Source organism: Mus caroli, unplaced genomic scaffold, assembly GCF_978045245.1.
Source record: "Mus caroli unplaced genomic scaffold, Mus_caroli_1 scaffold_1, whole genome shotgun sequence".
Classification (NCBI taxonomy): Eukaryota; Metazoa; Chordata; class Mammalia; order Rodentia; family Muridae; genus Mus; species Mus caroli.
The window spans coordinates 56,003,026-56,020,801 of record NW_028227256.1 but is presented as its reverse complement, the minus strand read 5'-3'; the positions used below and the strand labels follow the sequence as shown (position 1 = coordinate 56,020,801).

The following is a 17,776-nucleotide window of genomic DNA, read 5'->3' as shown; positions in this document are numbered from 1 at the left end:
CATTATGACATTTTCATACACACATATGTATAATGTACTTTGATCATATTCAATCCATCTCATTATTCTCTCATGTACCTTTAATCTTCTTTATCTTTCCAACTATCCCCATTTCTGCTTTCACACGTGTGTTTATGCATGCACACATGTGCATGACTGTGGGTGTGTATGTTCATGTGTGTGTGTGCATTAGAGTGCATGTGTGTGTGCGTGTGTGTGCATGTGAGTGTATGTGTGTATGTGTGTGCATGTAAGTGTATGTGTGTATGTTGTACGTGTGTGCATGTGTCTATACGAATGGGATTCATCAGTGTTATTAACAGGAACACTGAGGCAAATGCCTCAATCTTCCCATCAACCACTGACTGTTTTTAAATCCTGAGCGGGGAGGAATGAGGCCTCCATGAGCCCTCACAGGGTGCTGACCTGCACAGTCATGTAGGTGATCATGGTGGCTGTGAGTCAAGTGCAACTGTTACATCATGCCTATAAGTCAGGGTCTACACTACCCCTTCTTCTTCTGCTTGCTCCTACATTACCTGTGCCTCTTCCTCGGCAGTGTTCTCTGAGCGTTGCAGAGGCTAACACAGGTGTCCCATTTATGGCTAGCCATTCAGTAATCACCTCTTCTCGAACTCTGACTACATAAGAGTCTCTGCAGTAACTGCTGGCCAGCGCAAAAAGAAACTCCTAAGGCCAGAGCTGACAGCATCACTAGTCCATGGGGATTGGGAAAGCGATTTGACAGACACATCATATCCATTTAGCAAAACGTCCTCAGTAGCTTCCCACGAGGGCCTCTGACCTCTTCAGCCACAGGCCTTTCCACTGTGTCTGCAGTATTGAATGTGAACTCTCTCTTTATGGAGTGAGCATCACATCCGACTGGATGGTGGTTGGTTACGGCCATAACGGACTTGCCACTGTTGCTCCCACTTTGCTTGCTTGGTAGGTATTACTACACGTAAGTAAAGCTGTTAATGACAAGTCTTCCCCAGCAGCCTTCTTAGCACCTTCTAGTGCTAGCCAGTAGGGAGGAAGCTTCCAGACTAGCTCCAGCCTGATTTCTCTAAGCCCTGTGACAGAGATGCCAACAGCAACCATCCCCCTCCAGCATTTAGTTTAGAAGAACAACTCTTTTCTGGTAAGGGTAGAGAACAAAGATGAGAGCAACAGGCAGAGGAGTGAGGGCAATGGTTTTAAGTTGTGGTGGTTCTGGACAAGCGTTCTTCTGAGAGCGCCAATGTGAACTCGCTGTCAGGTTTATGTTCGCGCCATGATTGATTACTGGCCCCAAGAAGATCCTGACATCCCCTGCATGGATGCTGGACTGCCTTTCCTGAAAGGGGACATTCTACAGATTGTGGACCAGAATGATGCCCTCTGGTGGCAGGCCCGGAAAATCTCAGACCTCGCCATCTGTGCTGGGCTAATCCCTTCTAACCACCTTCTGAAGAGGTAAGGCAGGCCACTTTTGGCGACAGGGTGATCACTAGGCAATGCTTGGGACATCACATTTCTGAGTATGTGATAAAGACACAAGCAGATGGAAGAACATAAACACCCTGGTCTATAAACCAAAGTGTCAACTTACTGATAGACTTTCAGCTTCTTAAACACTAAGGGACCAGGATAGTTATATCAGCTAGGTAGAAAAGTGCTTATGAGGCTAAATTAAACTTAAATATTTCTATGGTCTGAATATGTTGACCCAGTCCCCCCAGTGAAATGTAACCCCCAGAGCAATAGTATTAAAAGGCCTTTAGGAGTTGATGAGGTCGTGATGGATTACAGCATCAGCAGATTATTGGTATTGTGAAGAGGGAGGTATTGGCAGAAAACGGAGAAGTAAGACATTGAAATCCTAGAAAGACTGCAGCAGTTGGCAGTGTGCATGGCCCTGGATGTGGCAGTGGGATGGGTGGCAGAGGAAGGATGAATCAAAGTCTGCTGGATAAGAGATAGAAGTGTTAGAAGGGACATTTGCCTGTGCTTAATAAAGCCATCCAGAATTACAGCCAGGGTTGCTTAGAGCATGGGAACTGCCATGAAAAATGGGAATCAACATCCCAAGTGTGTGTGGGGGGGCTCTTAAAGGAAAGGAAGGGTATCCTGGAAATACTGGGGTGGGGGACTCAGGACAGTCACTGCCCCAGGCTCAGTGGATAGAGCCACCCGTGGTGTGCTGGAGCCAAATGACAAAGTCCCATCTTTGAGTCTCTTATCAAATGCACTCCGTCAGTGCCACAACCCCGAGAGAGTCCACACTGTAAGCATCAGCCAATGTTTGCTTTCTTTCTGCCTAGGAAGCAGCGGGAATTCTGGTGGTCTCAACCGTACCAACCTCACACCTGCCTCAAATCCACCCGAGGTGAATGGTCGTATGTGAATGTGTGCAGAGACCACGAACTCAGCATGCACCTCCGAGAATGGTGCTTCCATCTCCCAGGCTAGCATCCTGCCCGAGAAAGGACTAGCATTTCTACTGCTGTGATAAACATGGTGACCAAAAGCAACTCTGCAAGGAGAGGGCTGGTTTTGCTTATACTTCCACATCACGGTCTGTCATGGATGGAAGTCAGACAGGAACCTGGGGGCAGGTGGGGAAGCATAGGAGGAAGGCTGTGTGCTGGTTGGCACCTTATGGCTTGTTCAGTGTGCTTTCTTATACACTCCAGGAGCACCAGTCTAGGGATGGTACTACCCCCAGTGAGCCGGGCCCTCCTACATCAGTCCTCAATCATGCCAATCTGATGGAGGCATTTTCTCAAGCAAACGCTCCTCTTTTCAGATATATTTAGGTTTGTGTCAAGTTGACAGGAACCAACCAGCACAAAAGTTAAACTTGTCCTTGGGTTTAAGACTGCTTAAGTCATTACCCTCCCAAATTCAAGTCCTCCAAGACATCCCCCACCCTCCCCAGAAGCTCTTGTGTGTCATACCTGGACAGATGTCTGTGGCTGTACAGTTGCATAATCTTCATTTGTGTCCTTTCTTTTTTAATGTTAAGATTTGTTTGTTTGTTTGTTTTTGATATTTTGTGTATTTTGGGGAGGCGGATTTTGCCTGCATGTCTGTGCACTATATGCTTGCAGTACCCCAGGAGGCCAGAAGAGGGCGTAAGAACCCCTGGGACAGTAGATAAAGTGCCAGAAGAGCAGCCAGTGCGGTAGTTACCAGAGCCATCTCTCCAGCCACTACTTGTTTTCTCTTTCTTTTTCTTTTTCTTTTTCTTTTTCTTTTTCTTTTTCTTTTTCTTTTTCTTTTTCTTTTTCTTTTTCTTTTTCTTTTTCTCTCCTCTCCTTCCCCCCCCCCCTCTCTCTCTCTCTGTCTCTCTCTCTCTCTTGGAGATTGAGCCAAGAGCTTGGTGCATGCTAAGAAAGCACTCTCCTACTGGGCTTTATCCTTAGATTCAGTCCTGGGCTTTTTTTGACTAAATATGAGACTGCTATCATTTAAAGAATCATTATACAGTGTTCTTCAAACAGTAGGAAAGGAGTGGTCGGGAAGGGATCCATGGCCTTTGGTGCTCGTGAGCTACTTAAGGCTTAATAAAGCTGCTGACACTGGCAGATAGCAGCCAAAGGAGAATGGCAGACAACAGAAGCAAGCTGGAGCCTGCTGAGTGGTCCCTTCAGAAATGACCCCCGTCAGGCCCTGTAGGGGCTAAGGCAGGGGAGAGGGGACATATGGAGACAGACAGGACACAGAGGAGACTCAGTGTAGACCACAGACAGCAACACCAGCATTACAGATCTGCAAATGGCACATGCTCCTGTTTCCATTTTTTCCAAGCCAAAGATTGCTTTCCTTAATGACCACAAATAGTTTTTGTTGCTGTTGTTTGTTTGTTCTTTGTTTTTGGCAGTGTCTCATATAGGGCAAGCTGGTCTGGCAGCTGAAGGTGACTTTACCTCCTGACCCCCTGCCTCCACCTCCCGAGTGTTGGGTTATACCACTACTCCCAGCTCACAGAGACATTGTCAAAAGAGAACATCCATACAGCACCCTCTCCCTGACACTGTGTTTCTCTCAGTACAGACACACGTCTGCCTGGTTCCAGCCATGGTTATAATACCACCTTTTTCTCTCTTAACTTTTCTTCAGAGGAATTTTTGCATCATAATCTTCCTAGTAATATTTAATTTGAAAAAAAAATTAACCAATACAGATGGAAAGAATCCTTTAGTTCACTTTGCTATTTCATTTATCAAAGGTTCTTGGAGATGCTATTGGTCTAAAGTGACCAGAGGATATGACATCTGCCCGTGTGCTTAAGTACGATTTATGTTAGGTGTTTTTGAGAGTCCACATGGAGAGTTGTTCGCCTGGCCCTGTTAGTATTGGCAGACAGCCCTGCAGCTGGGACCGGAGTCTGAGCTGTTGACTCAGAGGACCCCCTCTCTCAGGAAACGCTTCTGATGAGCAGCACCATGCCCCAACACTTAGATACTGTCTTTATCTGTCGTGCGCGATGCTGTGGTAATGCTATTTTGTTTCTTTGTGCTGCTTAAATCTTACTGTGTAGAAATACAGGATATGGCAGGCTACTAGGGCAGAGGATACGCCATTTAATTAATCAGAATCCCCGTGCTGAGTTGGATTATGTGTGCTTAGCAGAGTTGTTTACTGTGATGCATTTATTGTCATCCCTGTTTTGTACCCTCCTCCCCATCACCTCTCCTCCCCCTCCTCCCTTCCCTCCTAGATTTGAGTTCCTAAGACATACTGCCCTAACTCAGACTTGAGAAGAGCACGACTTCTACAGAGCGTGTTGATAAGGCAGGTGGTGCATTTGCCATAAGCCAGTAGTTCTGCATTTCCAGCCATTCTGGAACATACATTCATTTCTGAAGGGTGGTTACTAGGTGTCTCCATGAATTCCCAGGACACTAGTTGCAATTTGGTGCTTAGTTCTTCTTGTTCCAAGTTAATCTGAAAGACACAGAATGTGAACTTCTGTTCCTTTCTCTCCCTGTTGCCAGCACTGTCTATGGAGGAAGGTAAGGAATGGGATTCAGGAAGACACCCTTATCTCCAAATACTCCTAGGAATTTCCTCTAATTCTCACATTCATTTCTGCTCCACTCAGCTATGTGAAGCTATTTCTGTGTATCTGGTAGTGTGTAGCACAAGAAGGGCATTTATTCTGATCTAAGAGATCAAGGAGGGGGATGTAACGTTTATTCACAGCTCTGACAGAGCACAGGCTAAGACCTCAGTGGAGTTATGTTCATCAGGGCTTTGTATCAAGTGTTTATACTAATTTCATGACATTGTAAGGAGATTATTATTATTCTCATCTTGTGTATAAAAAATTGAGGTCCCAGAAAAGGAATGATTGCCTAAAATTAAAAACAGGTAGTCTAGAGATTCAAGCTTGCTCCTGGAGGGCCCTATGTTGGAAGTTAAGTGGGACCTTCAGGGATTGACTTTCTGTATGTTTATGTTTAGCCATGTGCACGTTAATGCTGTGTATCTGTCAGTCAGTCAGTCTGTCTATCTGTCTATCTCTCTCTCTCTCCTCAGCCACAATGAGGGAAGAGCTTTTGCCTTTGACCAAGGATGAGTCTCTGTATTAAGTGTTTTCCACTGCAAGAGGTTCCTCTAGCCCAGAAGGACAGCTGTACTAGCCTTAGGGTATAAACATAAATATTTAGAAGGCAGTTTGGCCATCTATCGATAGTAAATTATGTCCTAGGACCTATGACATCCAAGCCATCGGGTTTGGTCCAGGTTGTCAATATCAGTTTTGCATTTCTTTCCATGACTCTGAAAAGTAATTGGCTAACACCAAACAGTTGTGCTCCTGCTGCACCAGTGGGGCCCCCTTGCCATCTTGTCAGTGTGGTGGTGCCTGGATCCACTCTGGGCAACACTGCTGATGCACTTTCAGCAGGCTGCACACTTCATCAGGCGCTGTGGGCACTAGTCAGTGCTGCATACGCAGTAGCATTTTATGTTCCACTGTTCACAACACGCATGCTTCTCCGATGCAGTAGAATTTGTCTTCTCTCTCCAAGTGAGCAATAATTCTAAGAGAGATACTGAAAGGTAGTCTGAGTTTTGTCAACAGGGTTTTGCGTGGAATGTGGGCAGATTTTAAGCCCCCTGTCTATGTTCTTTTGTAGAAGACAGCATGAAGATTGATGAGAAGTGCGTGGAAGCAGGTAACAGTTCCTCCTGACTGATTCACCACTCGAAACATGAAGCATCTCACCCTGGATGATCGGAAGCAGAGGTGTCCTGCCGGAAGCCCTTCCTCTGCAGGGCGTGTAAAATAACCCCAGCCGGTGTGCCTTCACTGTGACTCCACACTGGGAAGGGAGAAGCAAAACTGGGGTGTCTCCAGCCTTCCCTCTCAGAGATTGTCTCAGGACAGAGATAAGCAGTGTCTCAGGCAGTGGAACAGCCGGAAATGCCCATGCTCTTTGTGGAATAACGAAGAGTGTGATACCAAATACTTAAAATGCAAAGTCTATTTTTGCTATTACATGTAATGATTCTAGTGTAGGCAGATGGTAATGGGTTCTGAACCTTGGAGAAATAAATAAGACAGTTTATATTTTTATATCTAATGGGTTTTGTGAATTCTAAAAAGATTTTTCTCAAATTTAGCAGTGGTACTAGGCCTGGCTCTCGAACCACTAGGTTTTATGAGGAAGCCAGTTGCAGAGCATTGGTCGGATAGGTGGATTTGTCTTTCTCCTGAGACAAGCTCTTCCTCTGTATCCCAGGCTGGCCCGGTACTCACTACATAGTCTAGGCTGGTTTCTTTTCTTTTCTTTTTTTTTTAAGATTTATTTATTAGTATGCATAAGTACACTGTAGCTGACTTCAGACGCACCAGAAGAGGGTGTCAGATCTCATTATGGGTGGTTTTTTTTGAGCCACCATGTGGTTGCTGGGAATTGAACTCAGGACCTCTGGAAGAGCAGCCAGTGCTCTTAACCGCTGAGCCATCTCTCCAGTCCCCTAGGCTGGTTTCTAATGCCCAGCAATCCTCACGACTCAGTCTCCTGAGTGCAGGGATTGTAAGAAGGAGCCACCATGCCCAACTCTGCCAAGTAACTTTGTCATGACCTTGTGGGCTAATGCAGTGTTTGGATATGAAAGATTCATCTATATATTTCTCAGACTAGTTGCAGAATCACGTGGACACTTGTTTAAAAACCAGGTTCCACGGTCTGTTCTTTAAAAATTAGTATGATTTATTTTCTTTCTACATTTTAAATTAAAGTTCCATTAATGCATACATTGGCAGAGTTCAAACCCCACAAAAGCGTATTCAGATAGAGGTTCCTCTTCCTGCGTTTCCCTCTCCAATTTCCCTTCTTAAAAATGATGCTTATGATGATGTAGTTTGTGTTTGTATGTATGTGTGCATGTGCACACACACACATGTGCTTACATGCATGCACACACATTATGTATAGGGGGTCACACATGCCACCGTGAGTGTGTGGAGCAGAGGACAACTTTTAGAGTTACTTTTCTCCTTTCAGTGTTAGCTGGGTTCCAGGGTTCAAACTGAGGTAGCTATGCTTGGGCAAGCAAGTTCTTCCACCTGCTGAGCCATCTCACGGTCTCAGTTACCAGTGTCTGTAGTATCCTCCAAACATACTCTTTGAAAATGGGAACAATGGTATGCGTTCTTCTCCCTGCCCCACCCTGTCCTTTCACCCAAACATAAATGCACATCCTTAGACGGTGCATCTGGTGCAGCTCTTCTGTGCGTGGCCTTCTGCCTCTGTGTATGTTGAAGATGATTCTGTCTTGTGTAAAGAACATCTCTGTGGTTTTGTTTTTGTTTTTGTTTTTTTTTTAACAGCTTATTGGGTTTCCATTATAAGCACTGTTACAATGACTAGCTTTATAAATATGTATCCCAGGTATGTGATTGCCCTTAGCAGGGCCTGTGCCTGATCTAAGGATGACTGATGGGTCACACAACTGTGTGTTACACATGTTCTTCCACACAGACAGACGATAGTTTCTTAATTCCATTTCCCAAAGATAACAAGAGGGGCAGACAAGGTGGCTCAACTGGTAGAGTTGCTTGCTGCATGTTCTCTGACCTCCACGTATGTCATGGCATGTGCGTGCCTGCATATTCTCTCTCTCCCTTCTCCCTCCTCCCTCCTCCCTCCTCCCTCCCTCCTCCTCCCTCTCCTTTGTCCTCTCACATATAGTACTAAATACATGTTCTAAGTTTTTTTGAATAACAAAAGTTGTTTTAACTACTGAGGGAGTTGATTTATCCTATCTCTCTCAGTCATTTGAACAAGCCAGCCATTCATGAATCCATCCTCCTTGCGGCTGGCTGGGAGACCCTGACTTGACAGGGAGCTTGCACCACTGGTGACCTTTGGAGCAGTCCCCTGTGCCACACCTGATGGTCTGGAGGAGTTTCTTGTGGTGTTCCACTTTTTATTTTTAAAAGATTTATTTATTTTATGTATATGCGTTTACTGTCACTGTCTTCAGACACACCAGAAGAGGGCATCGGATCCCATTACAGATGGTTGTGAACCACCATGTGGTTGCTGGGTATTGAACTCAGGACCTCTGAGTCATCTTGCCAGCCTATGTTCTACTTTTTTAATATATTCTCTCCTTTCCTGTTATCTATTTATTTAATACACTGCTGCATCCTTCTTAGAAATCACAGCCCATCTATCAAATGCTATTCATCTCATTTAAAACGTATGTATGCCATAGAGCTAACACTGACTCCATCTTGATCCAGTGTAAACGTTTTAAAGGCAGTGTACGGAGAGAAGCATGGACTAGGCTTGCACTGCTAAAATATAGACTTGGTGTAGACAGTCATGTAATGATAATTTTGCTTTTCACCTCCACTGAAAACCACAGATGAAGAAACTTTTGAATCTGGTAAGTTAAAAAAAATCATATCTAGTACCAATTTTTAAATGTATCTTCCTTGTTTTGGTATAATTTAAACATATTTAGAAATATAACAAATATCTTTAAACGAGACAGTAAAACAATAAGACTCTAAGCCATGTGGGATAACAGGTTCATTTGCTTCACTGCAGTAGATTTCACTCCCTATGCATATTCCCAAATACGCCGCATACTTCAGATATGGACCAACACTGATTTATTTTTGAGGTACTATAAATTTCATTTAACCAGTTACTTCTCTTAGGACCAGGGCTGTCCGGGGGTGGGGTGGACGTTTGGATTTCTGTGGGGGCATTATTTAAGAGTAGGAGTATTCTTTAACTGGCAGGTTTAGGAATGTCAGAGTCCTGAAGCGTATACAACCAGCTTGCCCTAGCAGTTTTCAATCTGTGGGCTGTGACCCCTTTGGAGGTTTTATATCAGATAACCTGCATATCAGATATTTGCATTATGAGTCATAAGAGTAGCAAAATTACAGCTATGAAGTAGCAATGAAATAGTTTTATGGTTGGGGTCAGCACAACATGAAGAACTGTATTGAAGGGTCCCAGGATTGGGAAGGCTGAGAACCACGACTCCAGAATCACATATGTTCCTCCTGGGTAATGATAATTGAAGATTAAATAGGTAGCTCTTTAATACATGATAGTGATGTACACTTTATAAACCACATGTGTAGAAGGCTGGGGAGATGGCTCTGTGGATAAAGTATGTGCCATATAAGTGTGAGGACCTAGGTTTGAATCCCTAGAGCCCGTGTCCAGCCAGGTGTGCACAGTGGTGTGCATCTGTAATAAAGTGTTCCTATGCTGAGGCACAGACAAGAGAACCACTGGAAGTTTGTGTGCCAGCTAGCCTGACACACAGCGGAGAACTGCCGCAGACCCTCTGGGCCCCTTTGTCTGCGTGGAACAGGTCTCTAGTCGCGGGTGGGCAAAGCGTAGGGTGAATTGACAGACATGCACACAGGAGAGGTTGTGTAGAATCTGAATGTAATGTAATGTGTCAAAATGAGCATCAAACTTTTTATACAGAAGACAATAAGGAAGTTGGGTGACATACCCGCAAGGTACAAATGAGGTTACCGGATGCTTAGTGACTCTTACACAAAACAGAGGAATGAAAACAGACTGGAAGGAGCTGGGCAATAAAAATAACTGAGACAAAGTCAGCCCTATCTAAGGTCAGCTATAGTCTTAGAAGCCAGGTGTGAGGTCTTTACTCTCCTAGGGCAAGGGCTTTCACATCCAAATCATGGTTCTAACTAGGGAGTTCCGTTCTAGCCAACCATCTCATGAATAATGTAATATTCTAAAACCACAGCTCAATCTACTTCCTAAACCATTGTAAATTCCTGTATAGGGCAGTGACTTAGCTTTTATTCAAAGTGATAGTGTAGTACCAGAGGCAATTCTGAATGTCACTGAATAGCAACATTCTTACTGAATTTCCAAGCCCATGGTCTTGCTCAAGGACTTTCTAGGACTGTTGAAACACTGGCAAAGGCTTTAGGTATGTCAGAATTCAATCTTAAAAGGCACTTATAATAGGATAATACTAAAAGAGAGCACATGGATCCATACACTAGATTAACGAGGGAATGGAAAATTAATGTATGGGTTAGAGAGAACGCCAGACTCCAGGAGTGAGTTTCCATGAAACTCTTCTGCCTCATGAGTAGCTTCCAAGCCTCAGCCTGTCAAGCTTACTCGACCGGAGTGTGTGGCAGAGAATTATGAAAAGTGAGTTGTACTCAGACATTCACACATGGCTGCAAGACACACGCGCGCGCGCGCACACACACACACACACACACACACACACACACACACACACACATACACACACACAGTCATTCTGCTGGAAGAACGGTTTTCTCATGCACCGGGCTGTAGAAAGTTTTAATCTTAATCTGGGGTTCTACCCTGCCTTGATCATTCAGTTTCCGGGTAAAAGACACTTTTATTATTTACAATAAGCCTTAATCAGCACAAGAGCTGGGCAGATATCTCTCCTCTATGCCATTAGAATCTACTTTCCTATCAACAATCCTGAGTTATTACTTACCATGTTTTATCTGGCGGCTTCTCCTCCATTTACCTCCTCTCTCGTGGTTCTCCTCTGACCCCTCCAAGCCTGGAAACTTTAAACCTCACTTATGTTTCCTCTGCCCAGCTATTAGCTGTCGGCATCTTTATTCACCAATCAGAAATAACTTGGGGGGCAAGATAGCATAGGTCTACATGCAGACTCTCTTGTCTCTGGGGCAACCAGGTCTTGAGGAACCAGTATTAGCATTAGAATACAAACAGCATCAGGCCGACCAACTACAACCGGCATGCGCATGGTGCACATGCATACATGCAGGCAAGCAATCATATGCATAAATAAGTAAATAATTTAAAATAGAGATGTCAGTATAAGTACTTATCATTAAATGATAGCATGGGAACTACTCAACTTATGTATTTACCACCTACTTCTTTTTCTATATGGCCATTTTCCCTGAGATTGTTACCCATTTGGGATAATTTAATTTTCTATACTTGGCTCAGAGCTTATGATCAACTTCTTCTTTAGCATCTTTAAATTATATTTATCTTTCTTTGTTCTGTTCATCTCATCATCTTATTTTTCTGGAAAATGCTCTGCACTCCAAAGTAATACCCGAGCCCCAGAGATACTCACAGTGTCTGTGAAAGGAGATGCAGTGAGTGTGTGAAGTGGGCACACAGGGTTCGAGTGTGACTGTGGGCTCCGTAGCCTTTCACCGACCATCAGGCCCCAGACCTCTAAGATAAGCAATGCCCTGCATACGTAAGGTGTCCAGATCAGAACATACAGTAGGCACTGTACATAATAAGGTGTTCAGAGCTGAGCTGAGCATTCAGTAAGCACCTTACATACAGAAGGTGTTCAGAACAGAGTTGAGCATACAGTAAGCTCCATATGAGTGTTGGCTGATGATATGGTTATGAAATCATTCATAGGGGGTGGCCAGCTGCTGGCTCTCTAGATCAGCTTTACTGGGGAAAGTATGCAGCCGACCCAAAGCTCTCAAGAACGCTTTCCATTTGACTCTCATAAGAGCTCCATTAAGGACCAGTTAGTGTCCAGCTGGCATGTTTTCTGAGTAGATAAGCCTTGGCAGTAGTTCATGACACTTAACTCCTGTTACTTGGACCACTTAGTGAATAGTTAGGGCTCTTCAGTTTCGGTCTCTGCCTCTGAGTGAAATATAATGTGACCTTCTTGAATTTCTCCAGAGTCAGTGATACAGTGTATTTAACTAAAACAACTGTTACAACATTAGCAGAAAACCCAGCCACTTGAATATGTCTAGATAACAACAAGCAAAAATACCCAACCAACCACCAACCCCTACCCCACTACCCCAGCCTTCACAGGACCAGTAGAGAAGAAATCATATATGTTAGGCCATCTGGGGGCAAGAAAGGAAGGTGTCAGACTGCTAGAGAGTGTGCCCCTTGCCTATCTTCCTTCCCAGGAATGTGGTGGTAGGGCTGTAGGAGACAAGAAGGAAGGCTTAGCCATTTTCTTCCTATATTTTCTTTCAAGTACAGTTTTGTGCCCATCAGTAGTCTTCATCGGTAAATGACAACTTCAGGGACAGTCTTGACACACAACTTGCAGGACAAATCACTGTCCCCCAGCAGTAGAGTCAGATCAAACAAGTTTCTGAGTCCCGACACTGTGCCTTCCATTGGCCATGTCAAGTTACCAGCCTTGCTAAAATGGCGGCATGACTTCCCTGCTATCTGTTTCACGTTCCTTAAATGGTTAACTTGATCTTTGCCAAGATTAATTCTTCACATCTCTTTCTTCACTTGCTCAAATATCCAGAGGAACTCGCAGAAGGTAAGCGTTCATTTTTATCCCCTGCATATACCACTTGATGCGATGCTCAGGGTCTCTCACTGCCACAAGGCAGCAGCACAGCTTCCTACAAGAGGTGACTTTTTAAAGCCCAGATCAGGAACTAGTCAGTTCCATAGAAAACAAAGGTAATTAAGCTTTATATCTATACGTTAGTGAATATTTCCTTGTGAATGTATTTACATAACATAGAAAAATGTGATTAACTAATAGATGATGCTGGCATTTTTTCAGAATTATTTTAATTTTTTTACTTATGTGTACATGCTTGAATGAATGTATGCCATTTATATACTGAGTACTTGCAGAGGCCAGAGAAGGGCATTCACTCTCTTGGAGCTGTAGTTACAGGTAGTTATTGGTCATGAACATGGATGCTGGAAACCAAACTCAGGTCCTTTGGAATAGCAGTAAGCTCCCCTAACCGCTGAGCCATCTCTCCAGACCCTGGTGTTTTCTTTGCATTTTCAAATGCATTAGTAAAGCCAGCTACAGTAGCCTATGTAGTCAGCACTTGAGAAGTGGCGGCGGGGGGAGCATGAGTTCAGGGTCACCCGCAGCTATATAGCAAATTTGATGCCAGCCAGGACTACATGAGACCATGTCATAACAGACAAAATAACTCTTAAAAATAAGGTTAGAGAAAGAAAATTAAATATGTGAGTTAATCCTGTAAACAGATGTTTGTGATTCATTATATCAACAATCAGAAAAGACCTGTTTAAATTACAAGGGATTTCATAATTGTGTTTCTGAGTTGCAGTAGAAGCAGAACCTAGCAACTGTGGGGCTGGGTGTCATCCCCTCCTTTGTCTCTGGTGTTCCTGGCCGCCACAGAGCAAGTTCTGATTTTTTTTTTAAACGGAAATAATCAAGCTGACTTTGGCTTTGACTTGAAGATAGTGGTCTTGCAGACCCTGTAGTAATGCTGTGATGGACAGTCTTAATTTCATTTATTTAGGAAATAGAAATCTAGTAAAGCCTTTGTCCTCATTTCATTACCCGTTTCTATGAGAAAATATCTTGTCAGAAGCAACTTACAGGAGAAAGGATCTGTTTAGCTTACAGTTCTAGGTCGCAGTCCACCATTGTGGGAAAGTTAAGGCAGAAACTGAAGGTAGCTACTCACATCCCCAGTCAGGACAGAGAGACTCCATGGATATGCGTTTGCAGTGTTCAGCTTACTTTCTCCATTCTTACATAGGCTGGGACCCAAACCCAAGGAGTAGTGTTGCCCCAAATGGGTGTGTTTCCTCACCTCAGTTAATGTAATGAAGATTGTTCCCCCAGATGTGCCCATAGGCCAGATGCTCCTCCCAGGTGACTAGATTGTCTCACACTGAAACTGTCCATGACAGCATTTACTGCAGAGTCTGCAAGACCAGTCTTCAAGTGAAAGCCAAAATTAGCTTGTTTCATATTTTTGTAACATCAGCGTTTAAAGGATGTATTTGAAAATGCATATTCAGTTTCTTTTACAGTGACTATACATACACACACATATATATGTATATATATATATGTGTATATAGACAAGTTCTCAATATATAGCTCAACCTGGGCATAAAATTGTGGTCTTCCTGTTTTAGCTTCCTGAGTGTTGGGATTCCGGGTTGTCCCATGCCCAGCTTCTTTCTTACAACTTTAATCAAGCATGAAATAGGTTTCTATTCTCAGTCTTTCTAGACAAATCCTGTGTATGATGTGATGCTAAAGAGATTGCATAGGAGCAACAGGATGGGAAGTGCAGAGAACAGGCCTAGTAGGCTGCCAAGGGTACCGTGGGCTGGCCTGCCACCATGGAGAACATCACTTGAAACAGAAGATGATGCTGTACATTTGCTTGTTGTGTTCCTGTCTTGGTCCTCACATAATCTCCCATTCTCTATGTTCCAGCTAAGGACGAATTTGTCGGCGATGGGCAGAAGTTCTTTATCGGTAGGTGGCAGTTGATAAGAGTTGTGCATTTTTTGCTTTTTAGTGCCATTCATACTACCTGGGTGCCTTGCTGAAAGCTGCCTTTGCTGACGAATCTCTCCAACTTGTTTCTTGTTCTGACTTTTCTCTGCCTGGGTTTTTTCCCATCAATAATCTGACCTATCGATTACTCATTGTTATTTATCTAATTTAACTTGGATATCTTTTAATTATTCGGTCAAACATAAATCTGTTCATTTCATCCCCAGACCATTCTATAACATATCTGCCTTACTCTAAAGACATGAGTTTCATGGCTGTTCAAAACCATCTTTTATGTCCACATTCTCTAATGTGTCACCCGAGGAGAGCTCTCTAAAGGAGCAGACCTCCCTGATAAAGTCACCCTGGACCCCTTTCACAAGACAGAAGAGTGGCACGGAGCTTCAGGCTAAAACCTAGAATGTCACCTCCAAGTCTAGCTGTACTTTGGGATCACTGGAGGAGAGCTAAGACACAAGGGGCTGCCTTTGTGCCTCACTTCCAGAATTATTGACCCCAAAGCCATTGAGTCAGACTGGGCAGGGTAAGCAGCTGCACACAGGTGAGGAGTAGGGAGTCCAGGCAGGGCCAGAGGGGAGGCTGTGCACAGTGGTAGCCTGGTGCTGTGGTCAAGGCCAGAGGAGACAAAACAGCAGCTGATGGTCAGCCTCTGATACCCAACAGCCTCCATCAAGGTGCGCCCTAGCCCTGGGACTGTTGCTGGTTACAAGTGAGCATTTGAGGACAGTAAGAGCTGAGGAGTGAGCTGCACATGAGGAGAAGGGAAGTTTACAGCGAATCCAGTACTCTAGCATTATATTGTAAGTGCTAGTCCATGGTTTCTCAATATAGATAGATTCGAATATAACTGCGTCTGTGTGCTTATAGATACACATAGAGTTTCTGACTCTACCTTCAGAGAGGACCTGCAAATGGCTGTACAGATACCAAAAAGGCTTTTGATGCTGTGGCAGGAAAAGGATTCTAAGAATTCAGCCAGGGATAATGACTGACTAAGGGGTCCTAACTTTACAGATGATGTGATCACCTAAGCTGTCTGTGACAGTATAGCCATCTGAACAATGAGAGCCATAAGACTACCCAGTGTTCCCACGCTAGCCACAGAACTCCTACAGAAGGCCCCAACTGCTCTCCCCGAGGCCCTGATTCCTCTCTACAGCTACCAAAGGAATCTTTCAGAAACAAGCCAGGCCATGGACTTGCTGTTCGAAGGCCTCTTCACACAGCGCTCACACCTGACTCAGCACTGCCCCGCTCCCGAGGTGATCTGGCTGTGGCTCCTTCCTCAGCACTGATTCTCACCACCTTCCCATTGTTCACCACCTTCAAACCAGTCGCTGTATCTTGGCATTCGTTCCACTCTGCAGACAGCTCCTTAGCTGGCCCCTTCTGCACTCTGGCAACTTCTCATTGCCAGCCTTTCTGATCCTGTTACTGAACTGCCCATCCTAATAAGCCACCGCCACTCTCTGACCTCTCACCTCCTCCATGAATTGTGCATTTCCTGAGATGACCTGGATTTTTTGATCACTGTATGTAGCATAATCCCTGGCATACAGCGGATGCTCAATACCACTTACATATACCTTATGGGACATCACTAGCTGCTGCTTGTTTTGTTTGCTATTTCAAGACCAGGTCTCACTATATGTGCGTCCTGGAACTCACTCTGTCTTCTGACCAGGCTGACTCTGAACTCACAGAGATCCTCCTGCCTCAGCATCTGATTAAAGATGTATGTGCCACCACATCCAGGTCCCTATCTGTTTCTGTCCTCCCTCTTCAGCTGGGTTCCGCCGCAGCATGCGCCTCTGTCGCAGGAAGTCTCACTTCAGCCAGCTGCATGCCAGCATGTGCTGCAGCTGCAGCTGCTACAGTGCCGTGGGCGCTCCTTACGAGGAGGTGGTGAGGTACCAGCGGCAGCCGACGGACAAACACCGCCTCATAGTGCTTGTGGGTATGTCATGCTCTGCTCAGCTCTTCGAGTCATCCTTGATTTAATGTTTTGTGTTGGTAGTAACAATAAAGTAGGGGTCTTTACACACCGTCATCTAGAAATGGTTTAAAGGCCTGCTTGCATGTGTTTCTAAGAAAGCTCTCAAAAGGCAAGCTTCCTTTGCCTTCTCTGCCTCTTCTCCTTTGACCTACACTTGAACATGGTGTGCTATGACGTGTAAGAACCTGGGTATTAACAATCTCTAATATGATGAGGTTATACCTGATCTATACTTTTATCTGTTTAGAATTTGGTCTAGAAACATGCATGGTCTACCCCAGTTTGCATCACTAGTCTGTATTAAGAAAACAGCTTAGAGAAATTCCATCTCTCTAAGAAACATTTAGCCATGTTCTTTGTAAAGTGTCTAAATCTTCTAGATCTACCTTGAACGATAAAGGACTTGGGTGATCTGGTTTTTGTGACTAAGATCTCTGCAAACTTGGCTCCCCGAGATAGTGACAGCTCGCATCCCACCTCCAGCAGGGCCTGACAGTGCTAACTCAGCCACCTGTTGGAAATGTTACAGCATCCGTGGGTGACAGAGTTGCATTCCGATTGAGACTTTTCAAAAAAAGGACCATGTCTCAGATTATCTGATGCAAGCCCAGAGAAGTCTCAGAGCACCAACAGTAGTGGAGGTGACAGATCCTGTGATTCCACACTTATTTGAGTGTTGGCGCAGTGTTTGTTATTTCATGAGTCCCTGGAAGAATGATGTTTTCTGCGTTTGTCCTAAGAAGGAGGGACCCTAAAAGCACATTTGCTGTCAAGTCCCTGCAGCAGCACGACTGCAGGGCCAGCTGTGGCATGTGATCCTGTGCATCCACATCTAACTGTTTCTGCTGTGACCTTCCGTCTTCAGGACCTTCTGGCGTTGGAGTCAATGAACTTAGAAGACAGCTCATTGGATGTAACCCCAGCTGTTTTCAAAGTGCTGTACCACGTACGTTCATTTGTCTTTCTTGGTGGCTC

General features: G+C 44.5%; 1 protein-coding gene across 1 annotated transcript in view; it reads left to right on the top strand.

Moving 5' to 3' along the window:
• Mpp4 (MAGUK p55 scaffold protein 4) overlaps positions 1-17,776 on the top strand; it is a 37,825-nt gene that overhangs the window by 12,105 nt on the left and 7,944 nt on the right. Inside the window, exons 9-17 of the mRNA XM_021164816.2 lie at positions 1,262-1,458; positions 2,307-2,371; positions 4,986-5,003; positions 6,132-6,170; positions 8,875-8,895; positions 12,793-12,807; positions 14,722-14,763; positions 16,592-16,762; positions 17,667-17,747. Of these exons, the coding sequence (XP_021020475.1) occupies positions 1,262-1,458; positions 2,307-2,371; positions 4,986-5,003; positions 6,132-6,170; positions 8,875-8,895; positions 12,793-12,807; positions 14,722-14,763; positions 16,592-16,762; positions 17,667-17,747 (649 nt within the window). The remainder of the gene's footprint in view (positions 1-1,261; positions 1,459-2,306; positions 2,372-4,985; positions 5,004-6,131; positions 6,171-8,874; positions 8,896-12,792; positions 12,808-14,721; positions 14,764-16,591; positions 16,763-17,666; positions 17,748-17,776) is intronic.